We start from the raw sequence: 24,468 nt of genomic DNA, 5'->3' as shown, positions 1-24,468 counted from the left end.
TTCTCAGAGAGAAGTTAGCGTTTCAGTCCTGAAGAAGGGTTAATACCCAAAACGCTGACTACTCCACATCCTGGTGCTGCCTGGCTTGCTGTATTCTCCCAACCTCCTGCTTGCCTGCTACGGGTTGCAACATGTAGTGGCTCAGTGTTACCACTGCAGCCTCATAGTGCCGTGGACCCAGGTTTGATTCCAGCCTTGGGTGGTTGTCTGTGAGGAGTTTGCACATTCTCCCAGTGTCTGCGTGGGTTTTCTCTGGATGATCCTGTTTTCTTCCATAAACCAAAGATGTGCAGGTCATGTGGATTGGCAATGCTTAATTGCCCATAGAGTTAGGTACATTAGTCAAAGGGAAACGGGTCTGGATGGGTTAGTCTTCGGAGGGTCGGTGTGGACTTGTTGGGACAAATTGCCTGTTTCCACACTGTAGCTAATCTCATCTGCACTACTTTTGTCACTAAAGAATGGCAGAGAAGACTTGACGGGCCGAATGGACTAACTTCTGCTCCGATGGTCTTGCGGTCTTAGGTTTCTCTGGAACATTTCATTGGCAATGTGCAGTCCCTGGCTCAATGAGCAGCAGTGTCCATTGAAAGCAAAGCTCATAGTATCGTAGAACTCCTACAATGTGGAACCAGGTCCTTCAGCCCAACACATCTGCACTGATCTTCCGAAGAGTAACCTACTCAGATCCATTTTTCTACCCTCCATATATTGCACACAGACCCCCTAGGGTGGAATTGATCCTGGGTTCCGGTGCCATGAGGCAGCAGTGCTAACCCTGAGGCACCATGGGGTTGTGGTTGTGGGGTGTAGGGGAGGCACTTGCAGTCCAGCAGAAAACAAAAACAGCCCACCTACTCTCCCACTGCACCCACTGTCAGAACTGGCAGAGGTTCAGTCCTGGGGTGTGACCGAAGGCAGCGTCACCGGTGGGCTCTGATTGCTGGGAGCGCTGGTGCCCCTGCTGGTGCTTCCGCAAGTTGCAGGAAAACATGAACCTCTTCCCACAGTCGTGCCAGCTGAAGGGCCTCTCCACGGTGTGGACGGACTGGTGCCTCAGCAGGGCTGAGGAATTGCTGAAGGCCTTCCTGCACTTAGGGCAACTGAACGACCTCTCCCCAATGTGGACCCACCAATGGGCCAGCAGGTCGGAGGAAAGAGCAAAGCCCTTGCTGCACTGTGACATCTGGGCAGAAGAATGGCCTCTCCTCGGTGTGGACCCACTGGTGTCTCAGCAGGTGGGAAGAACTGCTGAAGGCCATCTCGCACTTGGGGCCGGAGAACGGCCTTCCCTGGTGTGGACCAACTGGTGCGTCAGCAGGGCAGAGGGATCACTGAAGGCCTTCCCGCACTCAGGGCAGCAGAAGGGCCTCTTCCCCTCTGCGGAACCATTGTGCTTCAGAACCCTTTCAAATTTCACAATATGCTTCTGATAGGAGGGAGACCAGAATTGCACACAATATTCCAAAAGTGGTCTAACCAATGTCCTGTACAGCCACAACATAACTTCCAAACTCCAATACTCAGTCAGAGGATTGGGAAAGCTTTCGAAACCCACAAAAAACAAACAGGAAAGAATGGAGGGACAAACCGAATTTTTGAGAGTCAGCTTGGAAGCATCAATGAGAAATCGGCGGACTGGGTCTATTGGGTACCCGTTCTCCTTAAATGCACTATATACGTATTTCTCTTGTGCTCTTCGTAGTTTCTCTGTGCTGCAGTGTGTAGTGGCTCGTTGATATAATGTCCTGATGCAGCTTCGTTTGTGGGTGTTGGGATGATTGCTTCTGTGGTTAAGAACTTGGTTTGCGTGTGTTGTTTTTCTGTCGACGCTAGTTTGAAGTTCCCCATTGACTGTTCACTCTACTGTGACATCGAGGAATGGCACTATGTTGTTGTTCTCCTCCTCTTCAAACCAGGAGCCCCCCTCAGGCCATAGTCTCACTACTTGGAACACCAATATACAGAGTAGTCAAAGGCCTCCACTGAAGACTAAAACACCAAGTCGAAGATTCACGTCACTCCATTTATTTCATCCAAGAATTCCTGAACACCAAAGACACCAAGATCGAAGATGATGGAATAATGTTGTGCTTTGGCATAACAGCCCTGTTCACATCCATTAATATCAACGTGGCCAAAGAAAACTGAAGACACTACTCGAAGAACCAAAGTCACAAACACAGCACCAACTTCATCAGCGAAGATAACACTGTCAACCTCGTGGACCTGTGCCTTATCACCCACTTCATATTCAGTAACAAGCCCTACAAACAAATCAACGGAACACCCATGAAACCACCAGTGTCAGGATTCCTAGCAGAAGCAATAATGCAGAGACTCGAACAAACAGCCCTTCCAACGATCCAATCCAAACTTTGGGTCCGCTACAGTGATGACACTTTTGTCATCAAAAAATGAAACAAATTAGAGGAAACCTACAACACCATCAACAATATCCTTACGGGCATAAAATTCACAAAAGAGGAGAACAACAACAAAGTGCCATTTCTCGATGTCACAGTAGAGCGAACAGTGAATGGTAAATTCAAAACAGCGTCTACAGGAAAACAACGCACGCGAACCAAGAACTTAGCTACAGAAGCAATCATCCCTACACATACAAACAAATCTGAATCAGGACACTATTTCAACGAGACACGACACACTAGAGCACCCAGGAACTTCGAAGACCAATCAATAACTGTACAGCGCATTTAAGAAGAACGGGTAGCCAACAAACCCCACAGAAAGTTGCTTCTCTGACCGGGGCGGTGGTGGTGAGAGCGCCGAATCCTAACCACTAGACCACCAGGGAGATGTCAATGCCTGATGTCAGATCTGCTGGAAATGACTTACCTGCCCGAAAATCGAACCCGAGCCGCGGTATATCGAAGGCTTTCACCTGTGCATCTACCAATATCATTTCTTGTATCCATTGCTCCCGGTGCGGTCTCCTCTACATTGGGGAGACTGGAGACTCCTCGCAGAGTAAAGTCACAGCGCTGAGGGAACATCTCCAGGACAACCGCACCAATCAACCCCATCGCCTTATGGCCCAACATTTCAACACCCCCCCCCCCCCCCACTCTGCCGAGGACATGCAGGTCCGAGGCCTTCTCCATCGCCGCTCCCTCCCCACCCGATGCATGGAGGAAGAATGCCGCATCTTCCGCCTCGGATACATTCAACCCCCAGGACATCAATGTGGACTTCACCAGTTTCCTCATTTCCCCTCCCCCCACCTTACCTCAGTTCCAACCTTACAGCTGACCTGTCCTACCTGCCAATCTCCCTGACCACCTATCCGCTCCACCCCCCTCTCTGACCTGCCACCTCCATCCCCACCCCCATTCACCTATTGTACTCTTTGCTACCTTCTGCTCAGCTCCCCACCCCCCACCCCCCCCCCCCCCCCACCAATTTATCTCTCCACCCTGGAGGCGTCCTGCCTCTATTCCTGATGAAGGGCTTTTGCCCGAAACGGCGATTTTCCTGCTCCTCGGAAGCTGTTTGACCTGCTGTGCTTTTCCAGCACCACTCTGATCTAAACTCTGGTTTCCAGCATCTGCAGTCCTCACTTTTGCCGAACCAATAAACCCAGTGTGCCGATTTCACATCAACAAATTGACACAAGCAGACACAACGTCTGCAGAAACCCTAGCCACATTACATTAAAGACATCTGTGAAATGATGTCCAGACAACTCAACCCTCTCAGCATCATTGTAGCCCACAAACCTACCAACACACTTAAACAGCGGCTAATGAACCTGAAATACCCGATACAAACAACCCGCAAACGAATGTTCTTTACAAAATACCATACAAGGAAATATATACATGAACTCTGCCCGCACAGTTCTCTGTGGCAAGAAATGCTGGGATGAGATAAGGAATATTTTTTTCAGCCAAAACGAATCGGCACTAACTGGACAGCCATTTAAAATCAACGCTGTCAGGCCAGGATGGAAGATCCAACGGGATGAACAGCTTTCTTATTTCCTGAAGATTTACAAAGCTGAGACTGGGTTTTGGCGTTTCTTCCCTTTCCACTCCCAGGAGCCGCAGTGGTTGGGGCGGTGAGTTGGGGAAAGTGAAATGTGCCCGTGAGCAGCGTGTGGGGCTATTTCAGCTTCCCCTCCTCTGACAGCGCTGTGACGTGACTCTGATGTTCTCAGGGACACTTACTGACGCGAGACAGTGAAAAGAGTCTCGTTCCTGCAGATCAGGAATTCAAACCGTATGCCGGCTTCAGGACAATGAGAAAGATTAATTGGGGTGTGTGAAGAAGCTGTGAGCTGCATTTCAAACAGGTAGGTGGAGTCAGATGCGTCATCCATTGCGCCCCTGGCCCTGTGCGGACCTGACGCCGCCATGATGCAGAGTTCTGACGTCAACACGGACATGCGCAGCAATGGAAACATTCACAAGGGGAACAGACAAGATAATCACCGTCACTGCTTCCCTTCCATAGTCCCAACTTGGTGAAGCAGTATCTTTCATTGGGAAATAAAACACCTTTGTCCTTCGGTACCTGCTTCATTTCGATCACGACTTCACGCCCCTCACTGTTCTAGTCTCATTTCCAAACTCTTGGCTCATATCCTCAAAAGCAGCTCTGTGGGTATCTGCTTGTTCCACCCTGACAGGCAGTGGGTTGCAGATTCCCGACCAGTCTCAACGTGATTGAAATATTTCAACCCCTCCACTGATTTGCATCTTTAAAAAAGCCGTGGAGCAATCTCTCTTTCTTTTTGACGACAGTTCTCAACTGTAGTCGGCAGGGTTCATACCTGCGTGGGGAAACCGCAATGGATTTCATGTCCATCGCATTCACCACTCGGCCCACCAATACAGAACCACACTGACAGCTTCATTTCCCAGGTCTCTCTGCCTGTGGAGCTGAGAAAGAGTGAATCATTGCAGAGTTTGTTTGAATCCAATAACTCCACAGGTTTCGAAAGGGTTAAATATCTGCAAATGGCGAGTCTGGGTGTTTCATCCCGAAAGATGAAACGGACGTTCAGTTAGAAACAAAACCAGGAATTGCAGGAGCAACTCAGCGGGTCAGGCAGCATCTGTGGAAAGAGAATCAGAGACAACTTTTCAGAACTCCTTTTTCCTCATCCAGGTACAGCCAAACCTGCTGAGTTTCTCCAGCCGTTTCTCTTTCTGTCTCGGATTCTCAGCATTCGTAGTCCTTTACGTTAGAAATTCAATCAATTCAGAAACCCCTTTGTGCTTCCTCAGTGGAGAAGATTTCCGTTTGGGAAACATTTTCCTGACACCATTAAAAACTGACACCTTCGCAGCCAAGAAAGCGGTAGGAGCGAGAGCAACAAACACTCCATGCCTGGGTGGTTTCGAACCACCAACCTTCCGGTTAACAGCCGCACGGGCTGACCATTTGGGATATAGAGATACGCAAACGCACAGCTTGCACAGTCTGTTAGAGGAGGCTGTTCGTCAATGCATAATTCTGTCTGTCGTGCCCAGCATGAACATTGTCCTCTCCAACATAACTAGGAACTCGCCCTCCGACACCGGGGCCACCGCCCTTTGAGCCTTTCTGTGTCTTGCCTGTTCCTGACTTTTCACAGTGACCCGGAGCCGGAAGGCGTTTGAATTCCTGATGTGCAGGAACGAGAATTTTATCAATGTCTCAGATCAGTTCATGTCCCGAGAATAATAGAGTCAATCTCCCGGCCTCTTAAAAAGGGGATGGTGTCTGGACTGTCTCTGCTCAGTCGGACAGTTCATTCTTTCATTCTCCTCTAATTCCATTTCCCAAAGAGTTTCTAAAGATTCACAAAGCTGGAGACTGGGATTTCTGTTTTATTTCATGAACATATTTCCACCTGCTAACTGACAATATTTTGCTAAAATCTCTTCCCGATTGTAACACTTGCATCATGTCCAGCCATGAGGTATTTCCATTTTGGGAATGTTCTCTTTGGAGCAAAGAAGGTTAACTGGAGATGTCCAGGGGCTGTTGGCAATGCTGGTAGAAGAAGTGCTGGGAATGGACAGGTTAATGATCAGAAGAACCTATTGCCACTGACTAGGATCAGTTACCAGAGGACAGGGATTGAAGTTTTTTAATGGGAAGCAGCATTTGTGAAGAACAAACACAGCGAATACTGCAGAAAGCCAACGGGTCGAGCAGCATCTGTGGAAAGGTAAACAGAGCTGACGTTTTGAGTGTGCTATGGTTTTTGTTCAGAACACGAGTTTCCTGCATGGCAATCAATTCCCAGACGTGAGAAAACGGGACTTTATTGAGACGGGTTTTGTGAAGTTTGAGCGATAATGCAACCAACAGGAAGTCATTTAAAATCGCCAGCGAAGAAAGCATCGTCAGCAGGTTACCACCCTGGGCGGGGGAACCCCACAGGGTGTCTAAGGCAGCAACGTAAATGTTCGGCCACAACTAGAGGACTAATATTTCTCATAGAATGTTTCCAACAGGAAAGGTGAGTATTGGGCTTGTCAGCCTATTTCAGCTTCCCCTCCTCTGACAGCGCTGTGACGTGACTCTGATGTTCTCAGGGACACTTACTGACGCGAGACAGTGAAAAGAGTCTCGTTCCTGCAGATCAGGAATTCAAACCGTAGGGCGGCTTCAGGACAATGAGAAAGATTAATTGGGGTGTGTGAAGAAGCTGTGAGCTGCATTTCAAACATGTAGGTGGAGTCAGATGCGTCATCCATTGCGCCCCCATGCTGCAGAGTTCTGACGTTAACACGGACATGCGCAGCAATGGGAACATTCACAAGGTGAACAGCCAAAGATAATCACCATCACTGCTTCCTTCCATAGTCCCAACTTTGTGAAGCAGTATCTTGCATTGGGAAATAAAACACATTAATCCTCAGGTGCCTGCTTCATTTCGATCACGATTTAAAGCCCCTCACTGTTCTAGTCTCATTTCCAAACTCTTGGCTCATCGCCTCAAAAGCAGCTCTGTGGATATCTGCTTGTTCCACCCTAGCTGTATCCTTTACCTGGTCTCACCAACAGGTGACTCCAAAACCACAGCAGTCTTGTTGACTCTCTACTGCCCCAACTCTCCAACCACCCTGCCCCAGCAGATGGGCTGGGAGAATCTTACATGGAGACAAGGTCTGGGTTGAAATTGCTGACTGAGGCAACACTTCCTCTGGATTAAGGTTGTACCAAGGATCCAATTACAAAGGGACAACTTGGTGGTTACCAATAGTAAAGGAAGTGAGGTGGGATGGTGTTTGCGCGCATTAACCCAGAGTTGTTTAAAAAGCAGCTACGTTTTCCATGCCTTTTTACTGGGGGGAATCTGAAGCTGTAACAAAGTTGTCACAATAAAGGTTACCTGAACTTATCGCCGGGCTCAAGCTCTCATTAAAAGCTTTGAGCTCCAAGAGGTTTTTGTTTTAAAGCTGCTCATTTCTTTCAGCCTCCTGCACGAAGTTTCCAATGTCGTGTATCAGATGGAGCAGTGAATGAGGAGCTAGTATTGTTAGAAATTGTAAACTTTTCAGGACTGCAGGTAATGTGTTGTTACATCAGCATTTTAAAGTTTACTGGCAGCACTGGGCGATGTGGGCTGTATTCACGAGAAACAATGTGGAGTAGCTGGTATTGGACTGGGGTGTACAAAGTTAAAATTCACACAACACCAGGTTATAATCCAACAGGTTTATTTGGAAGCACTTGCTTTCGGAACGCTGCTCCTTCGTCGGTTAGCTGAGAGGTATGAATAAAAGTGACGGCTTGCATTTTCTTAAAACAAGGAAGGGCAGGACTTGTACAGTTAATGGTAGGGCCCTGGATCATGTTGTGAAACAGAGAAACATTGAGGTGGAGGGGCATTCAGATACATAGTTCTTTGAAAGTTGCATCATTGGTGGACAGGGTGGTTAAGAAGGCATTTAGCACCATTGCATTTATTGTTCCCCCCACTGCGTATAGGAGTTGGCCCATCATGTTGAGGTTGTACAGGATGTTGGTGAGGCCACTTCTAGAGTACTGAGTACACTTCTGGTCACTCTGTTACTGGAAGAATACTGTGCTGTACATCTCTATGACTCTATAAAAGATCCATTACAAATTTGATGGACCAAACAATTGCCTTTTGAGAGAGATAAACGAGAGGATCAATATTTAAGTAAACTTCCAATTTTTGTTCTCCTGCCAAAGTCTCTGTTTTGTCGGGGACAGGGTAAGCCAATAGACCTTGCAACTCAACCTCATCTTGTCCTCACCCAATATTTAAGGAAAATAAAGGATGATGAAAAATACCGGCTTTGCCAGTGATGCTCACAGTCCATGAACAAATAAAACAGATTATGGTGCTGCCATCACTGCATGTGTCAGAATTAAGTGATCAGAAAAATTCTGAACTCACACTACACACAGTTTGTGCACAATGCCATCATGTCTACTAATTCTGATCATTTCAATTGATATTCAGTCTGTACCAAATTCAGAGCAGCCACGGTTTATGTTTCATTGGCAATTCTACATGTTGACTTTCTATTATCACAATCTCTTTGACGTTGTTATATGTATTTAATCTTTAGATTGGTTGTGTCTTTAATTGTGAAACAGACTGAAAATTCACAACTTCACCAAATGCCAAAACGTTTTTATTTAGGATGTTTGGGCACTAGCACTGACAAATAAAATATCAAAGAAATACAAAGTTATCAAGAGAGATACATATCTTGTTTAATCAAATACATTGGCAGTGCAGAGAATTTCAGCAAAGTGCAATAAATATTCACTTTGTACCCCTTACTCAACTCATTCAAGAATTTCAAATTGAGCTTGAGGTAATTCAAGAGAAAATGGCAACATTCGTTTGTTAATACACTCACCATAAACTCTGATAAAAATAATCTTTCAAAGTCACAATGTTTAATCCCAAACAGAGCAATTAAGTGCAAAGTTACTTTCAACCATTTAATAAAACATTGCAAATTTTATTTCCTATGAAAAACAATTTTATAGTTTTGATAAGATCTTTACAAATATATTAAACAAAATAGCTTTCCTGGGTGTTAATATTGACAACAGTTATGCAGCTATTATTTGGCAATTGACCAACTAATTGAAATAATTTCAGAATAAATTAGCTGCTTCACTATAATACATTAAGATATTTTAATAAAGTCATGAAAAGGAAATCTTTAACACAAAATTAAATAAAATACAAAACCATCTTACAGAATTCAATTCAAATCATATCTGTTGAATCACAAAAAGATGATGCTCAATGTACCAATGACAGACAATCACTGGTAATGAAGGAAAAACATTGTGAAGAACATATATATCTCAATTATATCTTAAATGAATATCTACTTTGTCTTGGACAACAATGACTGAAAGTTTTTTTGGCAAATTGAAAACTACAATAGCAAAGCTTTAGAAAATCCATCACTGAGCCCAACCTTCAATCAATGTTTTTTTCAGGAAATCCCTTTCAGATTTCAGGCTTCTCCAGCTACAATTAGCACGAAGGGAAAGGATGAGCAATAGCAATATCTTGGCTCTCACCCAAGTATTCTCTGAAGAAAAAAAAAATGCATCTGGATGGGGACATGAATAAGGAAGGAATCAGAGGGATATGGGCCAAATGCTGGCAAATAGGTCACTAAGTTACTTTAGGATATCTGGTTGGCCTGGACTGAAGGGTTTGTTTCTATGTGCTCATTACAGATACTCCTCTTCTGTGATCCCCAATCATCTCCCCATACCAGCTGTACTTTTCATGAAATAATTTGACAATTGTTGACTTCTATCAACCTCTTCGATCCTGAGAAATGTCCTCTCTCTGCAAAATGTGGTTCACGTTGGCAAGTTCAATCCTCCTCCGTTCCTTAGGAATGCACTTTATAATGTGCAATGTTCTCAATAGCTGTTTAACAGTCAATGGGGAAACTACTTTCAGTCCAACAGTTAGACAGAATTTCTCTGAAATGTTTATAGCAAATGCACTGTCCCACGAGAGCTCGTGAGGCCACAGTTAAAATGCTTTTAACAGCCTTTTCTTTAAATTTCCCTGTCTTCCCAGGATAGAAATTTTCTCCCAGAAATTATTTGCCCTGAAAAAAATCCAGCAGTAAAATGATTATGGAGCTATCAGTAAAAATGTCTCAGTTGGGGTATCCAAGGTTAGAAATGGAAAAACATCTCTCTTCAAGGTTACAGCTCAATTTGCCCTTTCAGCGTTCCTTGAAATTAAGGTGTTCCATCATAGTGTTTAATTATGATCCATTAAAAGCAGTATCTACTCTCATCTGAGTGCAGAATCAACTCAACTGACTGAACAAGCAAAACAACTTTTCTATATGCACTTTAGATGTGACATCCTCTCCCTCTCTCTCTCTGTTGACCCAACAGGATGACCAGGGCTAAAGAGTAACGATTGCTGATCTACAGTTTGCTTCTGCTGGTTAACATAAGCATTTAATAACTGCCAGCCTGGTCATCCCCAAAGTCAAAGAACAGACTGTTCACCTGTGCCTGCGCAGAGGATAAATTTCACTTGGAACAGATCACAAAATGACAACTGTTACCAGTCCCACAACTCATGAGTTTCCATGGACAAAGTTAAAAATCACACAACACCAGGTTATAATCCAACAGATTTGTTTGGAAGCACTATCTTTTGGAGCACTGCTCCTTCATCAGGTGGTTATGGAGAATGAGATCATGGTCACGGAATTTATAGTCAAAGGAGTCAAGTATTATGGAAATGTGATATATTAAACAATTTTAGATTAAATCTTTCATCTTTTAGAATGGGTTTCTGCTCTTTGGTATGTTAATCCCAGAGTTTGGTTTTAATTACCTTCTCAAGAATGCCATTGAAATGCAGAGCTTTTCGAAGAGAGGTGTGAATTCTGTTTGTGTCCCAATGTCCAGTCAGACTGACATTTTTCTTCGAAAAGCTCTGTACTTAGATTACATTCTTGAGAAGGTAAATTATAGATTAGGGTGGATTGGCAGTGCTAAATTACCCACAGTGTCCAGAGATGTGCAGGTTCGGGTGGATTAGCCATGGAAAATATGGAGTAAGGGGGTGTGTATGGATGGGATGCAGTATGGAGGGCCAATGTGGAATAGATGGGCCGAATGTCCTGCTTTCACATTGTCAGGATTCTGTGACCCTCCCCAACAAAGGCACATTTTATCTGCATCTATCCTTTCAAACCCCTTTCAGAATTCTACTGGTTTCACTTCTGATTCAGAGAGATATACAGCACAGAAACAGACCCTTTGGTCCAAATCATCCATGGATTCTCAAAGTGAACTCGTCCCACTTGCCTGTATTTGGCCCATAATCCTCTAAACCTTTCTTTTCATGTACCCATCGAAATGTAATTTAAACGCTGTAACTGTCCCTGCATCTCCCACTTCCTCAGCAAGTTCATTCCTCATGTAAACCACCCTCTGTCAAAACGTTGCTCTCCAGTTCCTTTTGCACCTCTCTTTTCACCCTAAAAAAATTCCTCCTACCTTTGAGCTCCCCTACACTAAGAAGACCCTTTCTATTCACCTTACCTCCACTCCATGATTTTATAAATCTCAGTGAGCGCACCCCTCAACCTCCTGTGTTCTCATGAAAAAAGTCCCAGCCTCTCCTTGCAACTGAAACCCTCCAGTCCTGGTAAATCTTTACCAAACCCTCTCTAATAGTATTCTTCCTCTTACAGGGTCACCCAGAGCTGTACTCAGTACCCGGAAAGTGGCCTCACCAACATTCTGTACCTCAACAAGATGTCCCAACTCAATGGTGTGAACAGTGGAGGCAATGCTGCTGAATGCCTTCTTAACCTCCCTGTCTAGCAATGATGCAACTTTCAAAGAACTATGTACCCTAACTCCCCCAATGTCTCTGTTTTACAACATGACCCAGGGCCCTACCATTAACTGTACAAGGCCTGCCCTTCCTTGTTTTAGCAAAACGCAACTGCTCGCTTTTATTCATACCTCTCTCATACACACGCTCCCTCTCTCAGTCACATACATGTACACACACCCCACCCCCTCGAACACTCTCTCAGGCTTATACTCCATCACACTCACACTCTACCAAATGTTCACACAGTCTTACGCACACTCGCATGCACAAACTGACATGCACACAATCACACTCTCATGCACACATATGCACAACGCTATGGGGTGAATTTGGCAGAATTATATTTGCAGATACATTCAATTTTGCTCAAAAAGCACAGAATCTTATAAATTCCTATTTTGGAAATAGAACCAGTCTGATTCAAGATTGGGATACTGATAGACTCGAAGCTCACACCTGTAATGCATTGTCTGAGCTAAGATATCACTTTTTAAAAAAAAAACCATAAGTCATCTCAAGACTATGACTTAAAAGTAGTTCTGGGATTTACGTATTAACGAACTAAAACCTGCAACCCATTCTAAAAGATGAATGGCTTAACAGCACTCTAGGTTTGTTCAATATATCCTATTAGTTGCATGACACTGTGATTTTTGCAATAAAATATGTGTCTTATGATCCTGCTCCACAGCTACCTGATGAAGGAGCAGCGCTCCGAAAGTTAGTGCTTCCAAAGAAACCAGTTGGACTATAACCTGGTGTTGTGTGATTTTTAACTTTATCCACCCCAGTCCAATGCTGGCATCTCCACATCATATCTCGCGAACACAGCGCACACCTTGGTGCTGCCAGTAAACTTTACAATGCCGATGAAATGACGCACTCTACACTCCTGAAAAATTTACAATTTCTAACGATACCAGCTACTCATTCACTGCTCCATCTGACACACGACATTGGAAACTTAGTGCAGGAGGCTGAAAGAAATGAGCAGCTTTAAAACAAAAACCTGTTGGAGCTCAAAGCTTTCAAAGTCTGAGCCCAGCAGTAAGTTCAGGTTACCTTTATTGTGACCCAACTTTGTGACAGCTCCAGATCACCTCAGCAAAAAGGTGTTGAAAAAGTAGCTGCTTTTTAACAGCTCAAGGTCAAAGCACAGCCCCCCACCCCACTTTCTTTACTATTGGTCACCACTGACTTGTCCCTTTGTAATTGGATCCTTGGTACAGCCTTAACCCGGAGGAAGTATTGCTTCACTCAGCGATTTCAACTCAGACCTTGTCTCCAAGTAAGTTTCTCCCCGCCCATGTGCCGGGAGGGAAAGAAGTGGGGCGAAGCAGGTGGACTCAACCACACTGCTGTCGGTCTGCAGCCACGTGTAGGCTAGACCAGGTAAAGGATGCAGCTGCGATGACTGAGTGAATCCTTCCACAACAGCAGTTTCCTTCCCTAAAAAGGACGTGACTGAATCAGAATGGGGCTTCCCCCCCACCCCACCCGATGGTTTCATTGTTAAATTCTGACCTCCAGATTTCTGACCGAATTCCAAATCCGCCATCTGCTGCGGTGGGATTCAAACCTGGGAGTTCCAGAACTGGGTTGGTAGCCCAGTCCATATTGGTACTCGATAGTCGCTCCTTCAATCCCCCTGCAATGGCACGTGAACTCCTTGGTGCCTCCGCAGGGTGGCTGCCCGGGTAAAGCCCTTCCCACATTCGGGACAGCTGAAGGGCCTCTCCCCCGTGTGGACCCGCCGATGCTTCACCAGGGCGGAGGAATCGCTGAAGGCCTTCCCACATTCGGGACAGGGGAATGGCCTCTTCCCCGTGTGGACCCGCTGGTGCTTCAGCAGGTCAGAGGAATTGCTAAAGGCCTTCCCACATTCGGGACAGCTGAAGGGCCTCTCCCCCGTGTGGACCCGCTGGTGTTTCAGTCGGGTGGAGGAATCGCTGAAGGCCTTCCCGCACTTGGGACAGATGAAGGGCTTCTCCCCCGTGTGGACCCGCTGGTGTTTCAGTAGGGTGGAGGAATCGCTGAAGGCCTTCCCACACTTGGGACAGATGAAGGGCTTCTCCCCCGTGTGGACCCGCTGGTGCGTGCGCAAGTTGCCCATCTGAGTGAATCCCTTCCCACACTCAGGGCAGCAGAAAGGCTTCTCACCGATGTGGATCAGCAGGACCAACGCCTGGGTCAAGCCCTTCCCACACTCGGGGCAGCTGAAGGGCGTCTCTCCTGTGTAGACCCGCTGGTGCTTCAGCAGGGAGGAGGAATTGCTGAAGAGCTTGCCGCACTCTGTGCAGGGGAAAGGCCTCTCCTGTGTGTGGACCCACTTGTGGGTCTGAAGGGCAGAGGAATCGTTGAAGGCCTTCCCACACTCGGGGCAGCTGAAAGGCTTCTCCCCAGTGTGGACCCGCTGGTGCGTCCGCAACTTGCCCTCCTGAGTGAATCCCTTCCTGCACTCGGAACAAGGGAATGGCCTCTCCCCAGTGTGGACCCGCCAATGGGTCAGTAGGGTGGAGGAGGTGCTGAAGGCCTTCCCACACACAGTGCAGGAGAACGGCCTCTCCCCCGTGTGGACCTGTCGGTGGGTCTTTAGGTCAGAAGAATAGCTGAAGTCCTTCCCGCAATCGGAGCAGCTGAAGGGCCTCTCCCCGGTGTGGACCCATCGGTGCCTCAGTAGGGCGGAGGAATTGCTGAAGGCCTTCCCACACCTGGGGCAGATGAATGGCCTCTCTCCGGTGTGACTGCGCCGATGTATCTCCAGGGCAGATGGAGCACGGAAGCCTTTCCCGCAGTCGACACACTTCCACGATTCCTCCACGGGGTGGGATTCCTCAGGTTTCTCCATGGCCGAAGCTTCAGCTGTACACAAATGCGTGTAGAGCCCCTCCTCACCGTGAATTCCTCTTTCCAGGCTGTACAACTGTTTCTGGCTCCACACTCAGTGTGCTGCCAACAGTAGGGTCACTCACCCAGACCCACCGATGCTGAAAATGTACTCAAACAGGAACCAAAAAGCTTTGCTCCTTCTCACAGAATAACAGTCAAACATTGTTGCAGTCAGACATTGACAACAAAGTGAGGACTGTAGTTACTGGACAGTCAGTGCTGGAAAAGCACAGCTGGTCAGACAGCATCTGAGAAGCAGGAGCGTCGACGTTTCAGGCATAAGCCCTTCATCTGTTAATTTTGAAACTTCCGTCCTCAGATCGCCAAATACTCTGTAAAAAGAGATTACAAAAGTCATCAGTGTCAGTCCAGGGTAGAAATTCAGAACAAGCATTTCTACTTTCTTTTCTTTAGTTATTCCACAAAATTGAAAGCACCATCTCACTCTCTCTCTCTCGGTTCTCACATTAACATCTCTGGGAAGTGGGGGGAAAGGAGACATCAAAGCATTAACACCGACACCAGAGAGAAACTGTACATATATTAGTAGAAAGCCAGAGTCATAGAGATACACAGCACAGAAACAGACCCTTCGGTCAATCTCTTCCGTGCCAACCTGATACCCAAAATCAATCTAGTCCCATTTGTCAGTACTTGGCCCATATCCCTCTGAACCCTTCCTATTCAAACACCCATCCAGATGCCAGCATCCACCATTTCCTCTGACAGCTCATTCCTTACACACATGACATTCTGCATGAAAACGTTGCCCCTTAGGTCCCTTTTAAATCTTCCCCCCACCTTAAACCTATTATCTTCTGGTTCTGGACTCCCCCATCCCAAGGAAAAGACCTTGTATATTTACACTATCCATGCCCCTCATACGTTTATAAAAAGTCTATAAGGTCACCCGTAAGTCTCTGGCGCGGGAGGGAAAACAGCCCCATCCCACCCCTCCTCACCCGGGTAATTAAGACACATTCCTGAGTTTGCAGAGTCTGCCCCCTCCCTGGAATCACTCCAGTTGCTCGAACTGAACAGATTTTACCCCCACTCCCTCCCAGGATGGAGGGTTGCCCAGAGGGAGGGAGTTTCACTCTGAAACGGACAGGGCCACTTCCGCGTTATGACGTCATAGATGATGCGAGGGGGCGGGGAAAGGCCGACAACAGCCCCGCGCACTGCGCCTGCGCAGCCCTGCAGTTTGCAATTGGGTAATCCCTTCCTTTCAGAGAATTCCCAGAGTGTGGAAACAGGCCACTCGGCCCAAGGAGTCCATACCGACCCTCCGAAGGATAACCCACCTACACCCATTCCCCTAGTGCTCTGACTAATGCACATCCCTGAGCACTATGAGTAATTTAGCTTGGCCAATCCAACCTAACCTGGACAAAGTTAAAAATCAAACACCCAACAGGTTGATTTGGAAGGACTGGTGTTAACAGCGGTGCTCCTTCATCAGGTGATTGTGGAGAATAAGATCATAAGGCACAGAATTCATGGAACAACATTACAGTGTCCTGCCACTGAAATGATATATTGAACAGACCTGGATTAAGTCTTTCATCGTTTAGAATGGGTTGCAGGTATCAATAATATGTAAATCCTAGAACTTCCTGTCAGTTATGTGTGTGCATGCATGCATGAGGGAGAGAAAAAGTCTCTTTCCGTGCTGTATATCTCTGTGTCTGTACGATAACAAATGCTTTATTTACGTTGGTGTAAATATTGTTGTAAATCATAGCTGGGTGCTAATAGTTAGATGTAAGGGAGAGAGTATTCCTCAAGTAGGGCAGTATAAGAATCCTGGGAAATCTCTATTTCTGGTTTAGTTCCCAATGAACAAACATTTGGGGGTAGCATGGTGGCTCAGTGGTTAGTACTGCTACCTCACAGCACTAGGGATCTGGGTTTGATTCTGTGTGGAGTTTGCACATTCTCCCCGGATCTGAGTGGGTTTCCACCGAGTGCTCCTGTTTCCTCCCACAGTCCAAAGTTGCGCAGGTAAGTTGAATTCGTCATGCTAAATTGCCCATAATGTTAGGTGCATTAGATAGGGGTAAATGTAGGGAAATGGGTCTGGGTGGGTTATTCTTTGGAGGGTCAGTGTGGACTTTTTGGGTGGAAGGGCTTGTTTCCATACTATAGGAATCTAATCTAATTAAGCACGAGCACCTATATATTTAACTTTGTTTCATTTTTCTTGTTTGATTCCATGCTATGACTACACTCTTGTGTCTGATTGGTTTGAGAGTCTGGGAGATTGTGGGTTGGGTCTCAATTCACAATGTTTTATTGTTCCAGAAGGTGTAAAGGGGTGGGGGTGGGGTCAAAGCTTCAGCAGAAATCCAGCAGAGCTGAGAGCAGACCCACATTTTACTCTGTTGGAACAGGAAAATCAACAGAGGACAGAGAAACCAGGACCTGAAATCCGAGCTGACACCAGATTACCCTGTGATCAGAGCTTTCATTAGCACCTCTCCCATTGTCTTACTTTCCATTTGACTACCCCCCTCAATTTTCAGGATCCAATCCTTGTCATTCTGAAGCCATGTCTCCATTAGGAGTCACAGATCATAATTATTCTCTTCAATGTGTGCAGTCAATTCATTCGCTTTTGTTACAATGCAGCACACATTCAGACACACCGTTTTTAGTTTCCATTTTTGTGATCTTTAGAATCCAGTTTTGATTGCTGGTATATTTACTCTCCTTGTCCCTTTCTAGCATTCTCTGATGTTCATTTCCACATCACGACATTGCTCACCAGCCTTGATTTGGATTGGCCAGGCTAAATTTCCCAAAGTGTCCAGGGATGTGCAGGTTTGGTGGGTTAGCCATGAGAAATGCAGGGTTATAGTTCCATAGTAATAGAAGCAGGAGTAGGCCATTGGCTCATCGAGCCTGCTCTGCCATTCATTAAGCTCATGACTGACCTATCCATCGTCTCAGCTACTCCTACCTCCATTGTCCCAACTCCCCTTAATTCCCCTACCATTGCAAAAACCCATCCAACTGTGTCTTGAGTATACTTAATGAAGCTGCCTCTCCTGATTCCTTGGCAGAAAATTCCATAGATTCACTACGCTCCAGGAAAAGCAGTTCCTCCTCATCTCTGTCCTAAATCTATTCCCCCTATTGAGTCTGAGTCTCATCTACCAGCAGAAATGACTGGATAGGGTAGGGCTTCATCCCCAAAGTTCAATGAATTCTCATTTTCCAAGATGTATTCACTCATTCAGTTGCTGTCTCACAAATAAAAGATTTAATTGCAACTTCTTCTGTTCCCAGACACGTCAAAACATCTTTGAAAGCTGCTCTGAAAGTCCACTCTTCACAACCACACATCTGCTTTCACCGAAGATGATTAGAGTCATAAGCACAGAAACAGACCCTTCAACCCAACTCATCTGTGCCAACAAGAAATCCTAAATTAATCTAAATCATTTGCCAGCATTTGGCCCATATCCCCCTAAACTCTTCCACTTCATATTCCCATCCAGATGCCTTTGCAATTTTGTAGTAATTGTATCAGACTCCATCACCCTCTTTGAAAACGTTGCTTCTCTGGTCCCTTTTAAATCATTCCCTCTCATCTCAAACATATGCCGTCTAGTTTTGGACTCCCCTACCCTGGGTACTCATCCTATCCTTCCCCTTATAAACATCTATAAGGTCACCACTCAACCTCCAGTGCTCCACGGAAAATTTTCACCGGCCTATTTAACCTCTTTCTGTGTCTTAAACTCTCCAACTCTGGCAACAGCCTTGAAAATCCTTTCTGAACCCTTTCAAGGTTTCACAACATCTTTCCTGTAGCAGGGAGCCCAGAACTGAATACAGTATTCTAAAAGTGGCCTAACCAATGTCCTGTACAGCCGCTCCATGACCTCCTAAAACTCACTTTCAAGGAACCATGAACCTGCACTCCAAGATCTCTGTTTTGTGACACTCCCCTTCACTGTGCCAGTCCTGCCTGGATTGCTTGACCAAAATGCAACACCTCATATTTCTCTAAATTAAACTCCATCTGCCACTCCTCGGTCCATTGGCCCATCCGATCAATTCTAATTTACAGCAAACTCTTTTTCCTCTCTTATTCCCTGGAAGCTGAAAATCTCCATCTCACACACTCTCCCTCCATTCTCACTTTGCTGAACCTAATCCCTGCTGTACCTCATCCTGAAGGGTCTGGTTCATGCTGATTAACAGGTGGCACAAAGGTAGTTCCGTTTTTGACTAAAAGCTTTTCCCTGGCTCAAGGAGACTCTGTCCATGACTTTTTCAGAGAAGTAATAAACCGGCCGAGTTCTGATCAGTCTGGTTTGAATGTGGATGAAACGGATTTTGAAAGGCCTTTTGTTTTTATGTAAACAGGTGTGACTTCAGGCCAAATTGGTCATGTTTTAGAAGTGACCTGTATAAAGAAAGGGGAGTGAGCTGAGCAGTTTTAGTTCAGTGTTGAACTGGTTGGCAGTTCAACAGGGAGCTATGTGGAAACTCTCTCTCTTTTCCGCCTCTCAACTTCAACCTATAAGCATGTGTTCCATTTATACTGGTTTTCAAAGGGAGTTGGCTTATTGGGACTGTTGTGCATATTCAGAACAGCATAACTGAGTCTACTTGGATAGGCTGAGTTCTGTAGGGGTTATTTATTCTGATCTTTGTGTTTCATGGTGTAATTTTGTGAATAAATTTTTGTCTGTTTTAAAATCTAGTAGTCAACCGAGCTAACTTACTCCAGGTAATTTTCATTGTGCACTTACCAAATCAAATTGAAAAGTTAAGGTCTGGGGCTGCCTGCTTAAGAATGTTTTGAGTGGTCTGGCTTAGTCCATAACACAGGCACACACTCTCACTCAGGGGAGATATAATTGAAACATACAGAACATTGAAAGGCCTAAACAAAGTGGGCATTGGGAAGATGTTTCCATTGGTGGGAGAGACCAGAGACTAGAAAAGGGAAGACCTTTTAGAAGGGAGATAAAGGAGAAACTTTTCAGCCAGAGAGTGATGAATCTGTGGAATTTATTGCAACATGAGGCTGTGGAGGCTAGGTCACTGAGGGTATTTAAAACTGAGATAGATAGGATCTTGAGTATCAAGGGGATCAAGGGTTACGGGGAGGAAGTAGGAGAATGAGGTTGAGCAACTTATCAACCACGGTTGTGTGGTATGAGCAGACCTGATGGGCTGAATGGCCTAATTTCTGCTCCTATGTTTTATGGTCTCTTGCTGTCTTGGACACAGTGAGAGAGAATTGGGAGCAGGAGTAGGCCATTTGGTCTTTTGAGCATGCACCAGCACTGAACAGATCATAACTAGATATGAATATACCTACATCTAAGTATAGGCTGGGACTTTTTTCACAGGAGCACAGGAAGTTGAGAAGTTTATAAAACCAAGAGGGTTGTCAATGAGGTAAGTGGCTGGTGCTGTTTCCTTCAGATGGGGGTTTCAAGATTAGGGAGCAAACTTTTAAGGAGAGAGGAGAAAGATTTTAAAAAGACATGAGGAACACCTTTTTTTGAAAGAGAGTAGTTTGTGTGTGAAATCAATGTCCTAAGGAAATGGTGGATATAGGTACAGTAACAACATTTAAAAGACATTTGGATAAGTACATGAGTAGGAAAGGTTCAGAGGGATATGGGCCAAACTACATGAGACTAGTTTAGTTTGTGAATATATTCAGCATGGACTAGTTGGACTGAAATGTCTGTTTCTGTGCTGTATGACTCTGTAACTGTTCTGTACTGGTCTTAAAACTATTATTTTTGCCTTCCCCCATCACCATCCACTTTTTTGTTGTTCAGAAATCAGATGAACGCAGGCTTGAATATATTCAATGGCTGCCTGATCACAGAAAGCAATCCCAACTTCTGAACTCTTGCTAATATACCACTTGCCTTACTGATTGCCAGTCTGACAACTGGCAGTGACTGGTGTGGAAGGATGTTGAGGCCCCTTTGTACATCCACACATCATTCCTGACGAAGGGCTCGTGTCCAAATCACCAACAATCCTGGTTATCGGATACTGCCTGACCTGCTGTGCTTTTCCAGCACCACACTTTTCGACTCTAATCTCCAGCATGTACAATGCTCACTTTGTCCACATCCCACTATATCACCATTTAAACAATGCACCTTTTTCTGCATTTTCTTCCACAGCAAAGGCAAAATCATCACATTGTGGTAACGCGTTTGCCAATGAGGACACAGACCTGAACCAACGCTTGCAGTGTCTGTTCCCCCAACCCCCGATTCACCCCATTTCCTTTCAGTTGCTGCAAGTCAACAACTGAAGCTCAGAATTTAGAAAAGAGAGTGCCGTACTCACAGATGTTGGACAGAGGAAGGAGGTTGCAGTATTGGGTGAAGTTCAATCTTTATTCAGAGAGAGAGGAGCAACAACAGCAACTTCCGAAACTCATGCTCCAACTTCCGCATTCAGACAATAGGGGCGCTCTGATTGGCAGGAGGACCAGTCTCTTTCCGGTCCTCCAGTGCTTCCTATTGGTCCATCAAAAGAAGGGCGCGAGCCGCATGCGCGGACAGCGAGCAATTGGCGCAGTTTTTTTGCTGGCTCAGAGAAGCATGCGCAGTGCTTGCTGCCACAGAGACGCTGGAGACCCTGGGAGGTGGTATTAGTGACAGATTTGAAACGTCCAATTGCCAATAGGAGAAAAAAGGCTGGAGCCACTTTCTTTTCCCCATCTGTGGCTCGACTCCTTAGTCCTTTTGCATTTGTTTGGCTGCTCAACTTTTGTATAACTTTTCCCCGGGGTCGGGGTCCTAAACGAGAAGGCATAGGTTTCGGGTAAGTGGGGAAAGATTTGAGAGAAAAACAGTGTGAAAGTTAACTGGCCTTAAGAATTGCCCTCTCTTACACCACAACAAAAATACATTGTTCACAGCCTATTGGATCACTCAGTGGGAAGAATGTTGTGAAACTTGAAAGGATTCAGAAACGACTTGTAAGGATGTTGTTAGGTTTGGAGCTACAGGGAGAGGCTGAAAAGGCTGGGACTGTTTTCCCTGGAGTATTGGAAGCTGAGGGGGGTAAACTTATAGAGGTCTATAAAATCATGAGGGGCATAGATAATGTAAATAGACAAGGTATTTCCCCTGGGGTGGGGAGGTCCAGAAGTAGAAGTAGTTTAGGGTGAGGGGGGGGAAAACTTAAAAGTGTCCTATGGGGCAACTTGTTTCACGCAGAGAGTGGTGCGTAAATTGAATGAGCTGCCAGAGGAAGTGATACAATTACAACATTTATAAGGTATCTGGATAGGGACATGAATAGGAAGGTTTACAGGGATATGGGCAAAGTGCTGGCAAAAGAGACTAGGTTAATTTAGGATATCTGGTCGGTCGGAACCGAAGGCTTTGTTTCTGTGCTCTACAATTCTATGATTCTTTTTTGACATAGTCTGAGCCAATTTCACAAGACTAGGAATAGGCCATTCACTCATTATAGCCTGTCCTCACCTGTGGCCGAACTGCACATATTTCAATGTGAGTTTCAAAAGATGTCTGCAGCTTTTTTTATGAAATTGAACATGCTTTAATAATGTTTCTAAATATATCATTTTAGCTATTCTTAATTTTAAAAATAAACCATTTCCCAGGTAGAGTCACCACCATCCATTCTCTCTCCCTCTTCTTATCGGTTCCTGGCACCAGGCAGACACCAATGTAATCTGGCCTCCAGCTGGCAACTGCAGAGAACGGAGACAATCCCTGACCCAATCAGAAGGCTGTCTTGAGAGGAATGACAGTCTCCCAGAATAAAGTGTCCGGTTAAGATCCCCACCACCACCACCACCGTGTCTGCAGCCTGGCTTCCAGCTGAATCTATCTGAGCCGAAGGTCCTCCAGCGTGTGTTTACCCTGGATGATAGCATCCAGAGCCTCTCATCTTCTGTGAGACAAGTGCCACTCTATCCTCTCCGATGTGTGTTGTGTCACTGCTTAACTGTTTCCAGTGGCTCAGCAGAGGTTGATGGCCAAGTTCATAACCCATGAGGATAACCTTGGGTGACCCCACTCCACCCTACACTCTCTCACCGTCACACAGACCCTCTCTCATACACATGGTCTCTCTCAGACACACACAAATCCACCAATGCACACACCCTCTCACAGGCTCATACTCCATCATACAAAAACACTCACACTACTCTCTCATGCACGCATATACATACATGTCCATGGGATGAATTTGCGTTTGCAGTATTATATTTGCAGATAGATTCAACGTGTGCTTTTTGTGGAAAAATCGGCAGGCAGTTAATGAAAGCAATCAATCCACGTAATATTTTATCAACTCATACTTTGGAAATAGAACCAGTCTGATTCAAGTTTGGGATACAGACAGACCGAACCTCTCACCTTTCATGCATTGTCTGAGCTGAGATGTTACCTATTTTTATAAAACCTTAAGTCATCTTGAGAACATGAATTAAAAGTGCTTCTGGGATTTACATATTAATGAACAGAAACCTGCAAACCATTCTAAAAGATGGAAGACTTAACAGCAGTCAAGGTTTGTTCAATTTCTCCTATCAGTTGCATGACACTGTGATCTTTTGCTATAAAATCTGTGTCTTCTGATCCTGCTCCACAGCTACCTGATGAAGGAGCAGTGCTCTGAAAGCTAGTGCTTCCAAATAAACCTGTTGGACTATAACCAGGTGTTGTGAGATTTTAACTTTGTGCACACCAGTCCAACACTGACACCTCCACAACGTTTCTGGTGAACACTTCCGCCAGGAAACTTTACACTGCTGATAAAACATTGCAGTGCCTGCATTCCTAAAAAATTTACAATTTCTAATGATACTAGCTACTCATTCACTGCTCCATCTGATACATGACATTGGAAACTTAGCGCAGGAAGCTGAAAGAAATGAGCAGCTTTTAAACAAAAACCTCTTGGAGCTCAAAGCTTTCAATGAGAGTCTGAGCCCGGCAGTAAGTTATTGCGACCCAACCTTATTACAGCTTCGGATCCCCCCAGCAAAAAGGTGTAGAAAAAGTATCTTTTTTTTAAAAAACAGCTCAAGGTCAAAGCGCACACACTTCTCCCCCCGCCCCCTCAGCCCCACTTTCTTTACTATTTGTCAGCACAGAGTTGCCCTTTTGTAATTGGATCCTTGGTATAGCCATAAACTAGAAGTAGTATTACCTCATACACCAATTTAAACCCATACCTTGTCTCCAAGTAGGTTTCTCCCCCCTCATCGGCTGGAGTTGGGGGTGGGGGGGGAAGGAGTGCAGAATAGTCAACCAGACTGCTGTGGGTCTGAAGTCACGTGTAAGCCAGCCCGAGTAAAGGATGCACTGGGACGAGTGAGTGAATCCGTTCCCACATCAGCAGTTTTCTTCCCTTAAAAGGTTGTGAGTGAATCAGATGGGGGTTCCCCCTCCCCTCCCTGACAATTGTTTCGTTGTTAGATTCTGAACTCGATTTCTAACCAAATTCCAATTCCGCCATGTGCCTTGGCAGCTCCCGGAACTGGGTTGATAGTCCAGTCAATAAAGGCACTCAGCCGTTGCTGTTTTAAACCCCCTGCGATGGCATGTGAACTCTCTGGTGTCTCCGCAGGTGGGAGGAGCGGCTAAAGCTCTTCCCGCACTGATAGCAGGTGAACGGCCTCTCCCCTGTGTGGACCCGCTGGTGCCTCAGCAGGTCAGAGGCCTGGGTAAAGCCCTTCTCGCACTCTGGGC

The 24,468-nt window shown here is 45.6% G+C and overlaps 1 protein-coding gene across 3 annotated transcripts; it reads right to left on the bottom strand.

Moving 5' to 3' along the window:
• Window positions 1–8,609: 8,609 nt before the first annotated feature.
• LOC148143736 (uncharacterized) lies at window positions 8,610–24,468 on the bottom strand. Of its 3 annotated transcripts, none has more exons than XM_087974465.1 (2): window positions 23,952–24,468; window positions 8,610–15,072 (listed from the first exon to the last, which is right to left on the bottom strand). In XM_087974465.1, the coding sequence occupies exon 2, from the start codon at window positions 14,697–14,699 to the stop codon at window positions 13,491–13,493; it is 1,209 nt and encodes a 402-aa protein (XP_087830591.1). In that variant the 5' UTR covers window positions 14,700–15,072; window positions 23,952–24,468; the 3' UTR covers window positions 8,610–13,490. The 3 variants fall into 3 exon arrangements, with proteins under 3 accessions (XP_087830591.1, XP_087830590.1, XP_087830589.1); XM_087974464.1 differs by lacking the exon at window positions 23,952–24,468 and adding an exon at window positions 21,080–21,495; XM_087974463.1 differs by lacking the exon at window positions 23,952–24,468 and adding an exon at window positions 15,703–15,834.

Source organism: Chiloscyllium plagiosum, unplaced genomic scaffold (genome assembly GCF_037043375.1).
Source record: "Chiloscyllium plagiosum isolate Xiang-an unplaced genomic scaffold, Cpla_swu_hap1 HiC_scaffold_27, whole genome shotgun sequence".
NCBI classification, from domain to species: Eukaryota; Metazoa; Chordata; class Chondrichthyes; order Orectolobiformes; family Hemiscylliidae; genus Chiloscyllium; species Chiloscyllium plagiosum.
Note: the sequence above shows the minus strand (reverse complement) of the source record. Positions and strands in the feature narration are given on the sequence as shown.